The following is a 22,500-nucleotide window of genomic DNA, read 5'->3' on the forward strand; positions in this document are numbered from 1 at the left end:
ACACAGCACAGCACAGCACAGCACGGCCCAGCAAAACACAGCACAGTACAGCACAGCACAGGACACCACAGCACAGTCCCACAGCACAGCACAGGACAGCACGGCCCCACAGCACAGGACAGCAAAACACAGCACAGCACGACCCAGCACAGCACAGCCCCACAGCCCAGCCCAGCCCAGTACAGCACAGCATAGCGCAGCACAGCACAGCACAGCACAGCACAGCACAGCACAGCACAGCCCAGCCCAGCACAGCACAGCCCAGCCCAGCACAGCCCAGCCCAGCCCAGCCCAGCCCAGCCCAGCCCAGTACAGCACAGCGCAGCGCAGCGCAGCACAGCACAGCACAGCACAGCACAGCACAGCACAGCACAGCACAGTACAACACAGCACAGCTCCAGTCGGCCGCGCCACACAACACAAAACACCTCGCCCTAAGGAATTTCACCTCTGGACAACCTCTGGCGCTCCACTAAACTGCTGTTGACAGCCACATGTATTATGCTCAGACGCGATGAAAAGGATCATTCTTCATTGAAAAAAGGCACACCGGATCAGATGTTGCCACCCAAACCAACCTCCCCACATGCACTTCACCGCCCCCCCCATGTACCTAACCCCCACCCTTTCCCTTTCAAGTGCTCAGCTGGCAGGGCTTGTAAAGGGCTGTGCTCGCTCTTCACCCCCCCGGCGTAGACGGACGCATCCTTCAGCACCACATCCATATCTCTGGTGTGTTCTTGGGGATCTTGGCATGGGTTGTTTGTTTATGTGATCTGTGTTTGGCCTCGAGTCCCACCACCATCCGAGTAACATCCAGCATTCATCCAACATCCAGACATCCAGACATTACAATAGTAATTGCTGCCACTTTACAGTGCAACCAAGGACTCTGATAGGCCTACGTTCGTAAACTCAACCTGACGCTCTGAAAACGGAATACGTCTTATGGTTTAAAAAAACAAACCACAAAGCATTCCACTCTTTTTAAATGAACGAGAACTTGCATATTTCAATTTCAAAACATCAAAGCTCCTGCTGTGTTACTGTGCAGTTTATGAACTTACCCGTACCAATACATCTTCTTCTATCAAGGTCTAGTGTCACCATACACAACATATAGTTAAAGCGAGGCCGTGTACAGAAAAACAGCCTTGTACGGGTATGCCACCATCCCACTGACATGCAATACAGTCGTAACTATTGCTATTGTACAGCAAAGTAAATCTCATAGTACATTCTTGCTCCAGTCAGTCCTTATGACACCTTACATGTACGGTAGGTTTAGCAGGGCCATGACAATATAAACAGAACGGTTGCTGTGACCTTGGCTTAACATACCACTTGCATTACAATTGAAAGTGTCGTATCAAAAAAGAGGAAATAGAACTAAGAAAAGAGAAGGGAAAGTGAGCTGCCATGCCGACCACATGTTGAGCCCCTTGTGTAATGGGGAACCTCGCCACCCACCCATCCAACACGTGTATGTAGTTATAATAAAACACCAACATCCACATTTATATCTCCCTGTTCGAGTTAGATGTCTATATTTACAGGCAACATGGATGCCCACCCTCTCCACACATGCAGCACATAGGCATACAGTACATTCCCACTATGCTGAACAAACCACTTTCCCCTGGTTAGCCAAAACCACACCCTAAACCCACGTGCATGGGATACCTCTTCCCTTCCCCTCCCCAAAAACCAAACTCTGAACACCTGGGCTACTTCGCTCTGTTCTGTTCTGTTCTGTTCTGTTCTGTTCTGTTCCTCTTCTTGTCTCGTCTCGTCTCGTCTTGTCTCTCCTCTCCTATCCTATCCTGTCCTGTCCTCTCCTCTTCTCTTCTCTCTTCTTCTCTTCTCCTCCCTTCTCTTCCCTTCTCAAGCTCATATGCTGTGACTGGCCTTCTTCCTTCCCCAGCTAGGTGCCTATATCTCTACAGTCCATACAAATCTGTACACACAGTACATACGTACATGTCTGAAGCTGTCCCCAGTGCTTGGTGGTTAACCACAGCAAGACCCTGTGCCTCTGATGCCTGTGCCATCTCTTCCCTTTCCTTTTCAAATCAAGATGCAGTTCCCCAGTGCCTGACCAACTCCTTTTCCCTCTCATTGTCTTTGCCTCAGGCTGGATGCCCATATTTCCACACCTTCAAACTGGTGTGAACCACCTGCATTTCCCAGGTTCCTTTCTGCTTGGGCTTTCATTTCCCCTCTCTTTCCCTTTCCCTTTCCAAACCAAGACACTGTATCCTTGTGATTGCCCTACCCACATCTCTACACGCATACACACAGTGGTCTAAGCCCACCCATCCTCCTTGGTTGGCCACATCCAGACCCTGTGCCCCTGTGCAGGGCAGTTGACAGTTTTTGCAGTACCAAGGACAAACTCATCAGAAAGCCCCCCCTCCCATTCTAACACATACAATGTAATGAAAACTAATTTATGGGCCCCCTGTCTCCCTGGGCCTGGGACAACTGACCCCTTTCCTTCCCCTTCCCTCCCCCTCCCTTTCCTCTCCAAACTCAGACCCTGTAACCCTCTGCCTGGTCCCACCCTTCCCTTCCCTTCCCCTCCCCATCCCCATCCCCATCCCCANCCCTCCCTCCCTCCCTCCATCCCTCTCCCCATCCCCATCCCCATCCCCATCCCCATCCCCATCCCCATCCCCATCCCCATCCCTCCCCTCGGGCTCACCTGCGATGTTGGCCACCCGCAGTGCCTCCTGTCCCTTGGGTCCCTTAGCCTTGCGTGGCTTGGAGCCCCCCTGGGCGGAGCGCACGCTGCGGATGTGCACCTCCGTGGCCTTGAAGAAAGCCACCATGAAGGGCTGCTTGCTCTGCGGCCCGTTGCGGCCAATCAGGCCAGCCGTGCGCGGGTTCACGCTCTGGCCTGCAGGGGGAGACAAAGGGCGGATCACTGGTCTGCGTGACATATTGTACACTGATAGAAAACACTATACAGACATATACAGTTCAGGGAAGGGTGTAGCACCAAATTCTCGAGCTCCAAAGGACACCCCATTTATATTAGATTTAGATAGATAGATAGATAGATAGATAGATAGATAGATATAGATAGATTTGTTTGCTTTATTTATCCCCAAGGTGAATTTGTGTCCCATGTTCTGTAGATATAAAAAGATAAAAGAGATAAAAAAAGATAATAAATAGATAATAGATAAATAAATATGGGTGATATTATTGTTGTATGACATCATACCTAACTGTTAAATCCATTCAAAGTTTTCTTTCAGCACCTTTTTGACACATGGACCACCATCCTGAGGCCACTACTCTAACAGCAAGAGGTGCGACCAACCTGCCAATATTGACAGGAAGGTCATACCTCCACAACATCAGCTGATTTTAAAGCACATCATACATCAACATCCATGTGACCCTCTGATGAAGATGGAAGTTTCACCGTCGAAACATGTTAGGTAAAGACTTTGACATGTCTGAAGCAAAAGATAACTTTAAGAATCCGTTGATGTTTTGTTGATCTGCACAAAACACAATTCTGACTCCCTGTGGAGCCCCCAATATATGGGGCCCTGGTGGCTCAGTCCCACTTTGCTCTGCCTATTACAACACCTCTGCATACAGGATTGTGCAAACACACAGTCATACATATACTATATCGACATACACCATTTTGTCATTTGACACAACATGTACACACACTTACAACACGTGCACACAGACAGACAAAGAAGACACAAGCACGCACACACGCACGCACGCACGCACGCACGCACACACGCAGGGACGGACACACACACACACACACACACACACACACACACACACACACACACACACACACACACACACACACACACACACACACACACACACACACACACACACACACACACACACACACACACACACACACACACACACCCTTGTGGAGAGCTACAGGGAGAGAGCAGTGGGGAGGTGGATTTGGCCTAAGGTAATTTCACAGCTGTGTCATTTTTAAAAAAATGTTTTAATGGCTCTTTTTGTTCTCTTTTAAAGGGCAGTTTCTGGGGTTGTTATTGCAGATATAAGTGTATAATAATGAAGGTATGGCCTTTAGGGAGGCGTAATTAAACCATATTTTTCTCATAATGTGTGTTTGTTGTTCATGTTCATATTGTTACAATGTCCATGCCCACTTGGGGGTTTTGCATTTGTGCCTGTGCGTTTGCGAATGTTTATTTATGTAATGTGTGCTGGAGTGTGTATGTGTCTGTGTCTGTGTCTCTGTCTGTGTGTGTGTGTGTGTGTGTGTGTGTGTGTGTGTGTGTGTGTGTGTGTGTGTGTGTGTGTGTGTGTGTGTGTGTGTGTGTGTGTGTGTGTGTGTGTCCGTGTGTGTGTGTGTGTGTGTGTGTGTCCGTGTGTGTGTGTGTGTGTGTGTGTGTGTCCATGTGTGTGTGTGTGTGTGTGTGTGTCCGTGTTTGTGTGTGTCCGTGTGTGTCCGTGTGTGTGTGTGTGTGTGTGTGTGTGTGTGTGGTCCCCACTCTGTTTCTTTTATTTCGTCCGAGTAATTCTCAGTGCAGCGGCCTTTGTGAACATGTCTGTTTTCTCTCCGAATTCCTTGCATGTTGTTGTGACGCTTTTGAAATTCATGATTTCTGTCAAGCACACACATGCTGTCTTGGCATTTAAAGGGACAGCCGTTTACTAAAAGCATGGGTGGTGCATACGTTTGTGTTTGTGTCTTCCTGTTCTTCTTCATTTTCCTCTCAGTAAGATTGACAAAGTTATATTGACAAAGTTATATCGACAAAGTATCAGTGATTGTATATCCAGAACATGTGTGAGCTTTGTGTATCCCAAAATACTCACACGCACGCGCACACGCACACACACACACACACACACACACACACACACACACACACACACACACACACACACACACACACACAAGAATACATCCATAGTCCATACAGTACATATAGGTACACAACCAAAGACAGAAAAATGCATTCTCTCACACGCATGATAAGAACCCATACATACATACATACAGGTACACAACCCAAAGTCTTTCGCACACACACACACACACACACACACACACACACACACACACACACACACACACACACCACACACACACACACACACACACACACACACACACACACACACAGACACACACACAGACACACACACAGACACACACACACACACGCACACACACACACACACACAGTTACACCAACAGGGGAGGATGGTATGCAGTTGCTGTTCAGCTCTGACGTGAGGTCGTAAGTGGGGCTCGCTGGTTGCCGACAGCGACAGAAAACGACATGGCAGACCTGCCCAGACATGCCCGCCACACACCTCTCTCTCACTAGCCATCCCTCCTTCTCTCTCTCTCTCTCTCTCTTTTCCTCTCTCTCTCCACCCCCCCTCTCTCTCTTTCTTTCTCTCTCTCTCTCCATCATCCCCCCTCTCTTCCTCTCTCTCTATCATTCTCACGTTCCCCCTTTCTCTCTCTCTCTCTCTCTCTCTCTCTCTCTCTCCATCCCTCTCTCCTTCCTCCTCTCTCTCTCCCCTCCCTCCACCCTCTGCACGTCGGTCACATGAAAGCATGGATCCATCTGTTTTCCTCACCACACTCCCGACGTGTAGCGTCCTGCCCCCCCCAGAGCTCTGCGACTGCATGCTGGGCGTCTCGCGTGACGCGCGATCCCTCCTCCCTCTCACTCACTCCTTTTTTCTCTTCCCCTCTCTCTCCTCCACTATTTTTCTCTATCCTTCCATCCTGTCGTCCCCTCACCACCCTCCAGAGCTCTGCGGCTGCTTGCTGGCCGTCACACGTCTCTAACTGGCGCTCAGGGACGCACAATCCCTCCTCCCTCTTTCTCTCAACTCTCCCTTGTTCTCTTCCCCTCTCTCACTCTCTCTGTGTCTCTCTGTCCCTCCATCCTGACCCCCTCTCCCAGAGCTCTGCGGCTGCATGCTGGCCGTCTCACCTCTGTAACCGGCGCTCAGGGAAAAGCCTCTCTTGCTATGACAACTACAGGCGAGGTGACAGACACTGAATTCACAGCAGTCAACAGGGGACAAGCAAGAAGCTGTGTGTGCGTGCGTGCGTGCGTGCCTGTGTGTGTGTGTGTGTGTGTGTGTGTGTGTGTGTGTGTGTGTGTGTGTGTGTGTGTGTGTGTGTGTGTGTGTGTGTGTGTGTGTGTGTGTGTGTGTGTGTGTGTGTGTGTGTGCGTGCCTGCGTGTGTGTGTGCGTGCAAGCGCAAGTGTGGGTTGTGCATGTGTATGCTTGCGCCTGTGTGTGTTGCAAGACTTTATGTGTATGTGTGCTTCGCAAGTGTCTGCATTTCTGCGTGTGAGTGTTTTTTTGCATTTGGTGGTGTGAAATTATTAGGTGAGGACAGTAGATGTGTCAGAGCAACTCCCCTCTAACTCCCCTCCCAAAGAGCTACTGATGGGATGATAGGAGAGGAGAGGAGATAAGAGGAGAGGAGAGGAGAGGAGAGGAGAGGAGAGGAGAGGAGAGGAGAGGAGAGGAGAGAAGAGGAGAGGAGAGGAGAGGAGGCTTGAAGGAGTTGGAGGGCCAGAGGCTGCTGGAAGGGATGGCTGCAGTGATCACTCCAGGAATTCCCTAGCGAAGAACTACTGATGAGGGTGATAAGAGGTGTGTGTGTGTGTGGGGGGGAGGGGGGGGGGGTTGGGGTGGGTGAGGGGGTGGTTGAGGGTGACCGCTGAGGCCGACTGGGCGGCTTAGGTGAAGGTGTTTAGTATGCACTGTATTGGGCAGGTTTTCCATAGATATATGGATATAGATATAGAAGTAGAGAATTTTCAAGAATTTAATAGACTGGAAATCATCGGCCACATCTGGCAACCCTGAGCCAGAACCCCCTCCCACAGTAAAAAAAAAATACACTTGATGAGAGGACACCAGCTGGGGTGGATGACCATAATGGTGTTGGGGGGTGGAAGTGGGGGGTGGGGGGTCAGGAGTTATGTGATGAGAAGGTTTCAGCAAGGACATGTTTAGACTGGTCACTCCCCTACCAAAAATGTCCAGTAATGAGGAGGAGATAGATGTGTCTAGGGGGTGGGTCTGTGGATGACTGGAGGTGAGAGGCCCTTCTTGGTTGAGCTTTGGAAGCACCACTAAAACTGGTCCACCACCTGGTCTACCTGTCCGTGTGTATGTGTATGTGTGTGTGTGTGTGTGTGTGTGTGTGTGTGTGTGTGTGTGTGTGTGTGTGTGTGTGTGTGTATGTCTGTGTGTGTATGTGTGTGCGTGTGCGTCTGTGCATATATAGTAGCCTATGTGTGTGTGCGTATATAGTAGTACAAAGTATGTAGGCATACATACATGGGAAGAATGTGTGTGTGTGTGTGTGTGTGTGTGTGTGTGTGTGTGTGTGTGTGTGTGTGTGTGTGTGTGTGTGTGTGTGTGTGTGTGTGTGTGTGTGTGTGTGTGTGTGTGTGTGTGTGTGTGTGTGTGTGTGTATATGTCCATGCGCTAATGTGTGTGTGTGTGTGTGTGTGTGTGTGTGTGTGTGTGTGTGTGTGTGTGTGTGTGTGTGTGTGTGTGTGTGTGTGTGTGTGTGTGTACGTGTGTACGCGTGCGTGAGTGTGCATGACAAGCATGGGTGTGCAGGTGAAGAGGTTCCACTTGAGGCGTGTCCACTCACCGTCCACCCCCTCCAGGGAGAGCTGCAGGCCCAGGTTGCGTCCCGGGTTCAGCACCCAGTGGTTACTGGTGGCCGTCACGTCGAACACCAGCCAGCCCTCCTCAGCCGCCCAGATGACACGGGAGTCCAGCAGGAACAGGTCCGACTCCCTGGCAGGGAAATACACACACACACACACACACACACACACACACACACACACACACACACACACACACACACACACACACACACACACACACACACACACACACACACACACACACACACACACACAGAGAATAGCTACATTATATTACCTATATCGATGTATAAAACATGACCTGTGAGTCCAATAGGAACAGGTCCGACTCCCTGACAGGAACATACAAACACACACATAGAGAGAAAAGCTACATTATATTACCTACTGTATATTGATTAATACAATACACGCATGACCCGCGAGCCCAACAGGAAGAGGTCCGACTCCCTGACGGGAAAATACACACATATAGAGAGAATAGCTACAATATAGCCTTATAGGGCTGGAACGATACACTCAACATCACGATTTTTGACCTACGGATATATCCCACGATTTTTTAAATGCATCTTTTTGATGATCGTTTATAGGTAGGTTACAAGAGGTCACTAACAATGTTTTAAAAAGTTTTAACCCCTTAAGACAAGGTTTTATAAATATGCTGTTACCAGAATGGCAATAACCAAGTCTTATTATATGGTGTGACGTCATCGGTCGAATGCGCCATTCATTTCAACGGGGCTCCCCAACGTTCGCACGTCTGTTATTTTTCGATAACGGACGGGTTAGTCTATAACAGACCACTGTCAACGGCAACAAGACTTTTCACTGCTAAAGCGACTTTTCAACAAGACTCTAATCAGTTGTGATAGACAACACCTGTTGTCCTGGCTACCTAGCTGTTGCCTAGCGGTGTTCCACAACGGCACTGTTTTGTTTTCCACAGCAACAATCTTTTGACATTAAAAAATATAATAGACTTAACATTAAATAGGCCTAAAGACATGTCCCCGCCATGTGTGAATAATTTAAGTATATCCATATAATAAGCGAGTTAACTTTCGGCGACTCGGTCGCTTTGTGGAATAGCAGCACTTCAGAGAGAACAAGACCCCTCCGCTCCGCGTCGGGGTCTAAAGATTCTCTCTGTCGTGCTGCTATTCCACGGTAGCGACCTTCTCGCCGAACGTTAACCCTTACGTAATGTATTACTAAAGGCCCCGTGCACTGTCATAGCAGTGTAGTACTATAGTAGTTAACTTTCAATGTCTATTACAGCGTGCCACAGGAGGTACGGCGAGCATTAAGGGGCTACAATAATAAGGATATTGATTTGAAGTTTAGGCACCATCACATCATATCATGTGGTTGCTTTCTGGATCGAAGGGTAACGACACGGTATCATGACTCTGCGTATCACGATTTTTCGATTCGATACAATATTTTTACAGCCCTATATTACCTATATCGATTTATACAATACACTCATGTCCAAAAGGAACAGGTCCGACTCTCCGAGAGGAAGATAGGGACACAAAGAGAAAACAGCTTCATTATATTACCTTTATGAATTTATAAAATATGTTTACGACCCGAGAGTCCAACAGGAACAGCTCCAACTCCCAGAGTACCAAATAGACACACAAAATCAAACAATAGCTAGATTAGACCAGTATTACCTATATCAATTTATAAAATACATTTATAACCTGTGAGTCCAACAGGAGCAAGTCCGACTCTGAGAGGAAAATAGACACACACAAAGAGAGACACACAGGTCATATATGTATTTTATAAATCGATATAGGTAGTATATGTAAAGGCTTCTCTAATAAATCTAGTAAATGCCTTCTCTAAATGAACAGTAGAAAGCACAGAGATTAGACATGTGTGTGTGTATGAGATAAGACGTGTGTGTGTGTGTGTGTGTGTGTGTGTGTGTGTGTGTGTGTGTGTGTGTGTGTGTGTGTGTGTGTGTGTGTGTGTGTGTGTGTGTGTGTGTGTGTGTGTGTGTGTGTGTGTGTGTGTGTGTGTGAAATTATACATATGTGTGAATGTCAGTGTGTGGAGCGAGTGAGGGGTTTTGTTGTAAAAGGGCACAGATGAGAGAAGAGAAATACCTGTTCACAGCCAACAGACACAACCTACAGGGTTCACAAAGTTGGGGAGACGGGAGAGGAGAGGAGAGGAGAGGAGAGGAGAGGAGAGGAGAGCAGAGCAGAGGAGAGGAGAGGAGAGCAGAGCAGAGCAGAGCAGAGGAGAGGAGAGGAGAGGAGAGGAGAAGAGAGGAGAGGAGAAGACGGGAGAGGAGAGGAGACAGGGGACAAGAAAAGAACTAGAGGAGGAAAGGGAGGATGACAGCACATGGGGAGAGAGAGATGAAGGAGGGGAAAAAAGAAAAGAAAAAAGGGAAGACAGAGGAAAAACAGAGAGGAGGGGAGTGACATGGCAAGATGAAAGCGAGCAGCAGGGGAGTAGCACGGGAGGGAGGTTCCCGTGATCCACGTTTACACGCAGACAGACAGACACTCCACACAGGAGAAGGTCATTTAGTAGAAGGTCATTTAGGCTTCTGCTATGCAAACACGCAGACATTATCAGCGTGTGTGTGTGTGTGTGTGTGTGTGTGTGTGTGTGTGTGTGTGTGTGTGTGTGTGTGTGTGTGTGTGTGTGTGTGTGTGTGTGTGTGCGTGCGTGTAGGCAGGCATGCGTGCATTTGTGTGTGTGTTTGTGTGTGTGTGTGTGTGTGTGTGTGTGTGTGTGTGTGTGTGTGTGTGTGTGTGTGTGTGTGTGTGTGTGTGTGTGTGTGTGTGTGTGTGCGTGTGTGTGGTGCGTGTAGGCAGACATGCGTGCATTTGTGTGTGTGTTTGTGTTTGTGTGTGTGTGTGTGTGTGTGTGTGTGTGTGTGTGTGTGTGTGTGTGTGTGTGTGTGTGTGTGTGTGTGTGATCTTTTTTTCACAACGCACTTCAGCTATGCTGAGTTTTGATTGGTTACGACGCTAACCTGTTTGCTGCCTTCTCAGTCATAAGGAAGGAAAAGAAAGGCTGTCGCCCACGGTAGTAATTACCACAACATCCCTAAAGAGTCAGTGAAGATATGCTTTAATTTTTTTTCTTTACTTTTAAATTAACAACAAACTTAGTAACAACAACCCAACCGAGAAAGAAAATATCAAAAACTGTGCCTAGACCGAAAAAAATCTTAACCCTAACCTGTCTGTATAGCCGTGTTGTTTTGCCTTATTGTTGTTGTTTCAGCTACATTTGCCACGGTGATGGTGGTTGCCCCCACAATTAGGCCTACTCAGCCTAACCCATAGGCCTAATGATTCCTAATCATAACCTGTCAATATAATATTTTTTCATTGAAACATTGTCATAGTTTTGGGAATAACAATGAAGAAACCTCCAAAATAGTTGGTGGGGGAGTAATCAACCAGTGCTCTCCCCCATCCTCCTCCATGACTGAGGTACCCTGAGCATGGTACCGTCCCACCGCACTGCTCCCCATGGGGCGCCACTGAGGGCTGCCCCCTTGCACGGGTGAGGCATAAATGCAATTTCGTTGTGTGCAGTGTGCAGTGTTCACTTGTGTGCTGTGGAGTGCTGTGTCACAATGACAATGGGAGTTGGAGTTTCCCAATGGGCTTTCAATAGTCAAAACTTGTTGCCCCAGCCAGATCAACAAAATGATGAGGCCTTAAAAGGCTGATGTTATTAACAACTCGGTGCAACATGGTGGCCACAGATGGGTTAAGTATCCAACCAATCAAAACACGGCGGGCACTATGTCATAGCACGGCTACGATGTGAAAAATTAGACGTGTGTGGTGTGTGGTGTGTGGTGTGTGGTGTGTGTTTGTGCGTGCGTGCCTGCACGCATGTATTTGTGTGTGTGTGTGTGTGTGTGTGTGTGTGTGTGTGTGTGTGTGTGTGTGTGTGTGTGTGTGTGTGTGTGTGTGTGTGTGTGTGTGTGTGTGTGTGTGCGTGCGTGTGTGTGTGTGTGCGCGCGCTTGTGTTTGTGCGTGTGTGAGTGTGTGGAGTGCCTCTGTGTTTCCTAGAGGGTGTTTGGATGCCGTGGTGGTGGCACATATTTCACCACGTTATCCGGTTGTCAGACAAAATTTGAGAGTCTGTGTGTGTGTGCGTGCGTTCGTGCGTGTGTGGGTGTGTGTGTGTATGTGTGTGTGCATGTACATGTGTGTGTCTGTGTATGTGTGTAGGGTATTTTTTCTAAGAGTTTGTTTGGATGCCACGGGTGGTGGCGGGTAGCATGGTCCTGACGGTGGTGGAGAGGAGGCAGGCAGCAGGGCAGCAGGGCAGCAGGGCTGGGCATCCGGACTCACTGCCTGCCAGCCCGCCTGCCAAACCCCAGGGGGAAGAGGAGAGGGAAGGAGAGGGGGAAGGAGAGAGGGAAGGAGAGGGATGGAGAGAGGGCTGGAGAGGGAAGGAGAGAGGGAAGGAGAGAGGACTGGAGAGAGGGAAGGAGAGAGGACTGGAGAGAGGGAAGGAGAGGGAAGGAGAGAGGGAAGGAGAGAGGACTGGAGAGAGGGAAGGAGAGGGGGAAGGAGAGGGAAGGAGAGAGGGAAGGAGAGAGGACTGGAGAGAGGGAAGGAAAGGGGGAAGGAGAGGGAAGGAGAGAGGGAAGGAGAGAGGACTGGAGAGAGGGAAGGAGAGAGGGAAGGAGAGAGGACTGGAGAGGGGGAAGAAGAGGGAAGGAGAGAGGGAAGGGAAGGTCTGGAGAGAGGGAAGGAGAGAGGGAGGGAGAGAGGGAAGGAGAGAGGACTGGAGAGAGGGAAGGAGAGAGGGAAGGAGAGAGGACTGGAGAGGGGGAAGAAGAGGGAAGGAGAGAGGGAAGGAGAGAGGACTGGAGAGAGGGAAGGAGAGAGGGAAGGAGAGAGGACTGGAGAGGGGGAAGAAGAGGGAAGGAGAGAGGGAAGGGAAGGTCAGGAGAGAGGGAAGGAGAGAGGGAGGGAGAGAGGGAAGGAGAGAAGACTGGAGAGAGGGAAGGAGAGGGGGAAGGAGAGGGAAGGAGAGAGGGAAGGAGAGAGGACTGGAGAGAGGGAAGGAGAGAGGGAAGGAGAGAGGACTGGAGAGGGGGAAGAAGAGGGAAGGAGAGAGGGAAGGGAAGGTCTGGAGAGAGGGAAGGAGAGAGGGAGGGAGAGGGAAGAAGAGAGGGCTGGAGAGAGGGAAGGAGAGGGAAGGAGAGAGGGAAGGAGAGGGAAGCAGAGGGAAGAAGAGGGCCACAGCGCCGGAGCCGGAGAGCCGGAGAGCCAGAGCGCTGGAGTGCCAGGGCAAGTGGCGGAACAGCGGGATTAACCACGAGCGCGTCCCGACCACAAGAGGCCTGCACAGCGAAAATGTTTGATTACTCCAAAGGCAAACAATGGAGCACGAGTCACGGAGAGCCCGCCGAGCGAGAGAGAGAGAGAGAGAGAGAGAGAGAGAGAGAGAGAGAGAGAGAGAGAGAGGGGAGAGAGAGAGAGAGAGGAAGCATGGATGTTAGAGAGGGAGAGAGGGAGAGAGAGAATCAGAGGAAAATGGAGAAAGACAGAGGGGAGAGAGTGAGAGAAAGAGAGAAAGTGAGAGAGAGAGAGGGAGAGAGAGGGGGGAGAGAGAGAGAAAGAAAGAATGGGAAAGGAAAAGGGAAAAGGAAAGGGAAAGGGAAAGAGAGAGAGAAAGACAGAACGATGGAGGAGAGAGAGGAAGAGAGAGACAGGATATTTTCGATTGTGGTCAGCTTGAGGCCACAGGGACACTGTCAAGAGCGAGGGATGGGCTGGAAAGGAAGAGAAGAGAAGAGAAGAGCAGAAGAGAAACATGGAGGACGAGTGTACGGGAAAAACCCCTACCATGCCACAGTGCAGTGCGGTGCAAGGCACTGTCCTCTGTCCAGGTGGGCCAAAGGGCCAGCTGGATGTTGTGGATGAGCACAGGGAAGCCAACAGAGGGGGACAAAGGGGACAGCTGTCCCGGGCCCAGGGACAGAGGGGGCCCAGAATTGGGTTCTCATTACTTTGCATGTATTGAGTGGGGAGCCCTTTCAGATGGTTTTGGGCCCAGCCAAAGCTGTCAGCTGCCCTGTGGATGAGCATCATGGCAAACCACAACGCAAACAAATTACACATGCACGGACCGTCGGAGAGAGAGAGAGAAACAAACAGGGATGGACAGAGTGAAAAAAAGACAGAATGATGGAGCAGCGGGGGTGAAGGGAAGTGGGAAATCAAAGAGAACGAAGGAGAAAAAGAGGAAGTGGAAACGAGTAGCTGACAATTACGAGAGGCCAATTCCACTGGGTTCGCTGCCCTCCGAAGACATGTTTTTCACATCATTATATGCACCACAGACTTCCATAACTTGGCATGTGTCCAGTGGTAGACTACTCGTATTGTCGTGTACGTACTTTGTCTTATTTTCTTTTTTTTTCTCTTTTTTTGGTCTGCATTTGTCTTTGTCTTGTTCTGTTGACCATTGTTGCTGTTGGTGACAAATGTCCACACCATTCCACATGGCGAATTTGCAATGGAGGTAGGCAAGAGACTGATTGATTTGAAATGAATTGGAACAGAAAACAAGAGGGAGCTTAGAGGATATGGACAAGACAGAACAATTTCTCTTCAGCCCAGCTGAATGGGGGGCAAGGGAAAAAATATCCAGAGGGTGGGGGGGAGAGAGAGAGAGAGAGAGAGAGAGAGAGAGAGAGAGAGAGAGAGAGAGAGAGAGAGAGAGAGAGAGAGAGATTGTAAAGGAGAAGGAGAAGGAGAAGGAGAGAGAGAGAGAGAGGGTAGGTGGCAAGATGGGGGGAGACCAGAGCAGGGGCGTCCAGATGGTGAGGCCCAGGGGAGCACTTCATTTCCTTAATTGATAATAATGGCTTTATAAACGTCTCTCTCTCTCTCTCTCTCTCTCTCTCTCTCTCTCTCTCTCTCTCTCTCTCTCTCTCTCTCCCTCCCTCCCTCCCTCCGTCCTTCCAAGAGAAAAAGCAGTCAGCCACGCTCCAAGTCAGCAGCAGAGGAATCCAGCAAGAGGTTGTTGTGGAAGTTTTTTTTTTTTTTAAAGAGTAAAGTACAGGGGGGTCAAAGAAGGTATGGTGACTGCGTGCTACAGAGGAGGGGAAGGAGAATTATGAGGTAACTTCAAAACAGACTGTGAATGACTGGCCATGACTGAAGTACATGAAGAAAGCACGCAAAGACTGCTTCTGTTGTAGAGAGAGGGGAAACAGTCAACAGGCTGGAATGGATGAGGGGATGAAAAGACAGAATGTAAATCTGGAGAGAGACGGAGAAAGAGACGGAGAGAGAGAGAGAGAGCGAAAGAGAGAGAGAGAAAGAAAGAGAGAGAGAGAGAGAGAGAGAGAGAGAGAGAGAGAGCTCTTTATCAGCATGATGGAATGAAAAGAAAAAGTGAAAATCAAGAGAGAAAATGAAAGATAGAGAGAGAAAAAGAGTGTGTGTGAGAGAGAGTGAGTGGGGTTAAGAGAAGAAAGAGAGAGAACTCTTCATCTGCACCATCCATCCATCCTCCCCAATGCCCTAAGCCCAACTTCTGCTTCTGGGGATGAGGAGGAGGAGGAGGAGGAGGAGGAGGAGGAGGAGGAGGAAGAGAAAGATGAGGAGGAGGAGGAAGAGGAAGAGGAAGAGAAAGATGAGGAGGAGGAGGAGGAGGAGGAGGAGGAAGATGAGGAGGAGGAGGAGGAAGAGAAAGATGAGGAGGAGGTGGAGGAGGAGGAAGAGAAAGATGAGGAGGAGGTGGAGGAGGAGGAAGAGAAAGGTGAGGAGGAGGAGGAGGAGGAGGAGGAGGAAGAGAAAGATGAGGAGGAGGTGGAGGAGGAGGAAGAGAAAGATGAGGAGGAGGTGGAGGAGGAGGAAGAGAAAGGTGAGGAGGAGGAGGAGGAGGAGGAGGAGGAGGAGGAGGAAGAGAAAGATGAGGAGTAGGTGGAGGAGGAGGAAGAGAAAGATGAGGAGGAGGAGGAGGAGGAGGAGGAGGAGGAGGAAGAGAAAGATGAGGAGGTGGTGGAGGAGGAGGGGCCCTCTCATGCACACACACACAGCACACAGGGCCCCTAGGACCAGAGGAGGCTGGGACCCAGGAATCAAAGCCTTCTCCCTCTCCCATTCATCGTTCACACAGCTGCTACTGCTGTGTCACACACACACACACACACGCACACGCACACGCACACACGCACACACGCACACACACACACGCACGCACGTCTGGAAAATTTGCACATACAGGCCATGCACACACTCATTCATCTGTGCATGCACATGTGTACATATGTACACCTGCAAACACACAGACAAGCGCAAAAAAATAGACATGTACACACCTGAACACCTATGTATACAACACACACACACACACACACACACACACACACACACACACACACACACACACACACACACACACACACACACACACACACACACACACACACACACACACACACACACACACACACACCTGGTACACAGGAAAGGAGCTTCTGTTTTCTCCTTTTGCCTTGTATTACACTCGTTGGTCTATGTGTTCGTTAAGTTCAGCCCTCCCTCGTACTCTCCCCCCCTTTCCATTCCTCTCTCTCTCTCTCTCTCTCTCTCTCTCTCTCTCTCTCTCTCTCTCTCTCTCTCTCTCTCTCTCCCTCCCTCTCTCCCTCTCTCCCTCTCCCTATATCTTTCTTTCTCTCTCTGGGGAGAGGACAAAAGCTTGTGTTGTCCCTCGTCTCCTCCAGGGGCAACCCTAGCCTCCATGAGGGGTCCGGTTGAACAGAGGCGGCATCAGAAAGCAGGAGAGAGGTGGAGTGGGGGGTGGACAACCCTGAAAGCTCTGCAGCCCCACCCCTACCGTCCTCCTCCCTCCGGTGTAAGTTACACACTCTCTGGAAGGTTCCGCGAGGGGGGGGGGGGGGGGGGGGGAGTGTGTGTGTGGTGAAGCATGGTGGGTATGAGGGAGGGAGTGAAGGAGCATTGAGGGGTGGATTGTAGACGGCTTGTGGCACACAAGTGTTTCTTTGACAGATGAAGCAACAGTGGCGGAAAAAAAATAAAACACAAGAGGGACTGAAAAAGGAGTGTGGGGCTGGAGTTCCCACGCGTCACACATGCAAGCCCAGACACCCTCACCACCAACCCTGGATGAGAATGAGAAGCAGTGGCGGAACAATTGCACACAGGGCCCCAGGGCATACCACGGATACCCCCCGCCCCCCCATATAGCCTGTCAAGGTCAAAATACGGTCCCCACCACCAATACCTGAGGGCTCTGAGCCTTTGGGCAAATGCCCTGCTTGCCCTACCCATAGCTCCATCCCTGATGAGAAGTTAACCTCCCGACAGAACAAACAAAAACTTCAGAGACTGTGACCACTCCCCTAGTTCATCTCCACACCTCTACAGTATAGCTTTGTTTTGCCTCCCAGCCCTATCTTTGCCTCTGAGTGCAGGGGACATAGTAAGTAGTTAAAATACATAACAGGAGGCAATGGAGTAAAGGGCTCTGCATACTTCACGTGCGCACTTTGTCGCGAGTGGCGCGAGAACCATTAATGACGTCATCACTTGCGACAGACTATTCATACTTCAAAAGCGCCTTGCTCGCATTGTCGGAAGTGCCCTCTGCTGTTCATGAGAGAAACGGCAGTATTTTTCGCAACTCGCAGCGTGAGTTCTACTGATGTATAAAATAGAAAGCCAAACACGGCTGCTGTAGGGCTACTGAACGTCTGACTTGTGACTTACCACATTGAAACATATATTTTTTGTTGTAGCCTACATTGCCAGATAATTCCAAGACCATGTGAGAGCATTGTTCTGGCGGCAGAATTTATAAATAGATCGCCGAACACAACGTGCTTCTGAACAAAGTAAACAATTGTTTCACTGAACAACATTTAAGAGAGAAGATAAAATAACTCTCTGACATTTTATTATCCTCAAAATGATGCAGGATCCATTCTGTAGTAGCCTACAGTAGTTGTAGCCTCTCTTCGCAACTCCTGCTTTGTCTGCCTATCTGCGTGGTCGCTGGTGGCGCACGACAAGATAGAAAAATCCTCGTGTGCACGACGTGGCGACACGCGCCGAATTTTGAGCTTACGACGGGGGGCGTGTCGAAATTTTAGGTCACGTGATGGCGCGCGCCATCGTCGTGAGTGAAGTATGAAGGAGACTAGCACCACTCACGACTAGTATGAATCCCCCTTAAGGTGGACACATTTTGCAGCATCAGTGCTGCCAAAATCAAGTGTGAATGATGAACAGTGTTACATTTTGTTCCATAATACCATGATGAGATGAATAAACTCTACTCATAAGTGCAGATAAAATCTGAATATAAAAACGGTCCTCCATTTCAGGATGAGTCTCAAATTTGAGACTTAACCTCCTTCCCCTCCATTACTCCTTCCCTCCTCCACAGCAACCCTGGCCCTTCCCTGAAATCCAACCCCAGCACAGGAGTGTCATACCAGTGTTAACATAACTCTGGAAGTGTTGAAAAGAAGTACATTTCAGGGAACAGATACGTAGTTGGTCTCACACAAAAGTAGTGTTGATTTTACTCTGGTAAAATGGTGAAACGTTGGCGCAACATTTTCATTGTACTCAGTGCTGTGTTAATATTGAGAGCTGAACGGTTGAAATGACACTGCCCATTTTCAGTGTGCCGGCAGGCCTGTTCAGTGTGAGCCATACAGTAATGCCAGAGGTGGAGTCATCGTAGAAGGCAGAGAGGCTTTGGGCGGGAGGGAGAGCTTGATCAAGTAAACCTGTCCCTGTGCCATGGAGCGAGGAGGGGGACAGGGTTACACTAATGGACTAGAACATGAGAAGACGATGGCATGCAGATATGGAGAACCAAACAGGGTGGATGGTTGGATGGATGCATGAATGGATGGATGCATGGATGGATGGATGGATGGATGGTCGGAGTCATGGCCTTTGTACTCCATGGGCTCTGGCTTGACCTGGGCTCCTTGCCTAAGATGCTTACATCTTATTTCACATTCTTGTACGTAAGTGCTGTGTGTGTGTGTGTGTGTGTGTGTGTGTGTGTGTGTGTGTGTGTGTGTGTGTGTGTGTGTGTGTGTGTGTGTGTGTGTGTGTGTGTGTGTGTGTGTGTGTGTGTGTGTGTGTGTGTGTGTTTGACTGTTTGAGTGCGTGTGTGCATGCGTACGTGTGTGTGTACATGAGCATGTGTGTGTGTGTGTGTGTGTGTGTGTGTGTGTGTGTGTGTGTGTGTGTGTGTGTGTGTGCGTGTGAGTGTAACACTGTCTCACCTGTCGGAGTGCTCCTCCAGCACCTGGTATACGCTGATCCTGAAGGTCTCGTTGTCAAAGCGTTCCTGGATGAAGTCCTTATAGATCCGGAACTCCGCCGCCGTCACCGCCTCGCCTTCCGGAATCTTAGAGAGGTCGAATCGGAACTCCCGGTGGTGCCGTCGCACGGGAAGGAACTCTTTATCGTGTTCCACTTCAGGAAGAGAGGCAAAAACATACATGGAATTTACATGCGGGAAAGAGAATGAAGTTCGAAGTACAATACAGGGCTATGCAGTTAAAAAAACAGTGTTCATTCAACACTTAGAGGGTACTCTGGGACCAAAATACACACTGGAAGATGTTAATTCACTCTCTTGGTGTTGAATCAACACAGCATGTTTTTACTGTGTAAGTTTCCAGCTGTTGGACACCCCCCCAGATACAAAAGGTCAACGGATTCCAACCATCCAGTCAACCGTGGGTGGGACTCTGTAAAATTGTCCAGATAAGTGATTGATTCTGAGAAGGTCTGAATACACACACACGTACTGTACATATATACATACACATGCACACACACACAGACACACACAGACACACACACACATGCACACACACGCGCATGTACACACACACACACACACGCACACACACACACACACACACACACACACACACACACACACACACACACACACACACATACACACACGCACACACACACACACACACACACACACACACACACACACACACACACACACATACACACACGCAAACCTCCACCTCTGACACATAGCCTCCACGCAGTATCTCAGACACACACTTGCGGAGACAGACTGAAAGACAGGTCGACTTGTTCCAAGGCGTAATAAAGATGCGTGCTGTGATAAATGGAGAACACACCCCGAGAGAGGACCTGTGAAAAATCTAAATTGCCTTCGACGTGGACACACAAGACAGCTTTATGGCTCTCTCGCTCTCTCTCTACCGTATGTACTGCTCCAAGCTCTCTCTCTTTTCATCTCATTGACTTTCTCTCTGTCTCTCTCTCATTCTCTTTCTCCCTCACTCTCACTATGGGATCTGTAGAGAATTGACTTCTCAGCCTCTCATCTGGACCATATGAGGTGGACCTTACAAAACCCCAGCTTTCCCCAGTGCCCCCCTCTCTCTCTCTCTCTCTCTCTCTCTCTCTCTCTCTCTCTCTCTCTCTCTCTCTCTCTCTCTCTCTCTCTCTGTCTCCATATCTCTTCATCTGCATTTCTCTCTTTCTCCATCTCTCTCCCTCTCTTCATCTCTTTCCCTCTCTCCCCCCTGTCTCTCACACACAGAGCAACCATACTGTTCCATCTAGTCATGTTTCCCACCGAGATGTGAACCCACACTCTACAACCCTTGCTTTTTTCCCACATGCAGTGCAATCACACTTTCTCTCTCTCACACTCACACACACAGTGTATGTGCACACACACATACTCATACACACACATACACACGCATGCACATGCGCGTGCACGGACACGCATGCACACGCTCGCACATGCACCCACTTTAATAGAGTCTCACTCACACACAAAGGCACATGCATGTACACACACATGTGCACACAAAAGTATGCACGTGCGCGCGCACACACACACACACACACACACACACACACACACACACACACACACACACACACACACACACACACACACACACACACACACACACACACACGCACACTAAAATAAATCCATGCTGCAGCAGATTCCTCTCAGGAACACAGCAGGGAACGCCGTCTCATCTCCCAACCATCCCCTTTTTGCACATGACAAGACCCGCTTCGGACTACCGACCGTCCAGTCCAATCCAATTCAGTAGCCATGGCCCTCCACCAGAACTCATTGGCCTGCCAAACCCCTCTCTAATCCATTCCTCTCTTGACCTCTGACCCCCAGTTTGGTTAACTTAACCCCTGGTGTTTGTCATATCCTGCCCTGCCTCCTCCATGCTGTGGGACGCCGTCAAGCCTTCAAGTCCTCAAGCCTTCAGCCTCCCATGGTGTTTTGAGGTTGAGGTCTTGAGGTCTTGTCAGGGCGGCTCAACTGTTAAGTCCAAACCTTCCTCCAAAAAAAAAAAAAAATCCACAAAGTGCAAACATGGAAAGGATTATTATGCCCGTGAGGCCTGCTGACATCTTTGTCTTGCCCCAGGACACAGTCATCTGAAAGGGCCCCCCACCTAATACATACACTGTAATGAGAACCCAATTTAGCCCCCCAGCCCCTTCTCCCTGGGCCCGGGACAACTGCCCCCTTTGTCCCCCCCTGTCAGCTTCCCTGATGCCCTAACTACTACAACTGACAAAAGTCCACTGGGAGCAACCAAAAAAAGCACTATTTCGATGAAAGGTTTTCAACATGTCAAATTCAGTTGGCCACATAAAAAAGGTATTTTTGGGACTCCTCAGGATAATAATAATAGTAAAAATAAAAGCTGACACGGCTCTTACAGACAGATTCATCGCTACAGAACACATTCATCAGTCCCACTGGTCAGCACCGTGTGCTTGATCTGGCCAAGCAGGAAGCCATGGCAACACTAACTGTCCCTATTTCTTTCGGCAACATTTTATTCCGAGATTCCTTTTTTTAGTAGCCTACATCTACTACACAAAACAACATGTGATATTATGTATTTACACTGTCCATACCGAAACCTCACCCAACAGGTACAGTGCAAAATGTTACATATTGTTACATACTTTGTTAAAACTACCCTACCTAATTGACCCAACAGAGACTTTAAAATGGAGTGTAACATGTTTTCGTATGGTGCTGTGGCCCGGTTGGTTCTGATGGGGGTGAGAGTTCCTGTTAGAGAGCTGACCTCTGCAGACCAGCCCAGCTCTGCGGTCCAGAGGCCTGCAGCAAGCACATCCTACAGCGGCCCCACCCTGGCTGCCTGGCTCCTCACTGCACGCACACACACGCACACACACGCATGCATGGATGCACGCACACATACACACACACACTCACACACGCATGTGCGCACATACACACACACACTTTCACAGCATCACACATGGAACCCTCTCTTCTTCTCGATTCCATTTGCCGCCGAAGGTGTTGCGTCACTAGGGCGCAGCCTGGCCAGGTCGGGACCCCTGGGGGGTGGGGTGGGTGTTACTGGTGAGGGGTCTGGTGGGGGGGATGGACAGTAGGAACTGCATAAAAACGGGAAATCAACGGGTTAGCAGCTAACATAATTCCATAAATTGGCTATTAACAGTATTCATTTATATGGTTGATAGGGGTTTTCATACAGGTTTTGATTTTGAATTTGTAGCAACAGCTGACAAACTGTTAATGGAAAATGGTGCAATATTAATGGACAAAAATGCCTAAGAATATGGGAGGTAGGGGTCCTGACAGAAGAAAAGTTTGAAAAACACAGCTGTAGTTGCGGAACAATTACATACAGGGCCCCAGGGCAAGACACTGATAGGGCCCCCAAACGGCCTGCCAAGGTCACAATAGGGC

The 22,500-nt window shown here is 49.4% G+C and overlaps 1 protein-coding gene across 1 annotated transcript in view; it reads right to left on the reverse strand.

Annotated features, from left to right (window-relative positions):
• Positions 1-22,500, reverse strand: part of bmp7b (bone morphogenetic protein 7b) — a 62,741-nt gene that overhangs the window by 7,396 nt on the left and 32,845 nt on the right. The window contains exons 2-4 of the mRNA XM_063209041.1: positions 18,986-19,178; positions 7,674-7,822; positions 2,705-2,899 (exon numbers count right to left, since the gene is read on the reverse strand). Of these exons, the coding sequence (XP_063065111.1) occupies positions 2,705-2,899; positions 7,674-7,822; positions 18,986-19,178 (537 nt within the window). The remainder of the gene's footprint in view (positions 1-2,704; positions 2,900-7,673; positions 7,823-18,985; positions 19,179-22,500) is intronic.

Source organism: Engraulis encrasicolus, chromosome 10 (genome assembly GCF_034702125.1).
Source record: "Engraulis encrasicolus isolate BLACKSEA-1 chromosome 10, IST_EnEncr_1.0, whole genome shotgun sequence".
Classification (NCBI taxonomy): Eukaryota; Metazoa; Chordata; class Actinopteri; order Clupeiformes; family Engraulidae; genus Engraulis; species Engraulis encrasicolus.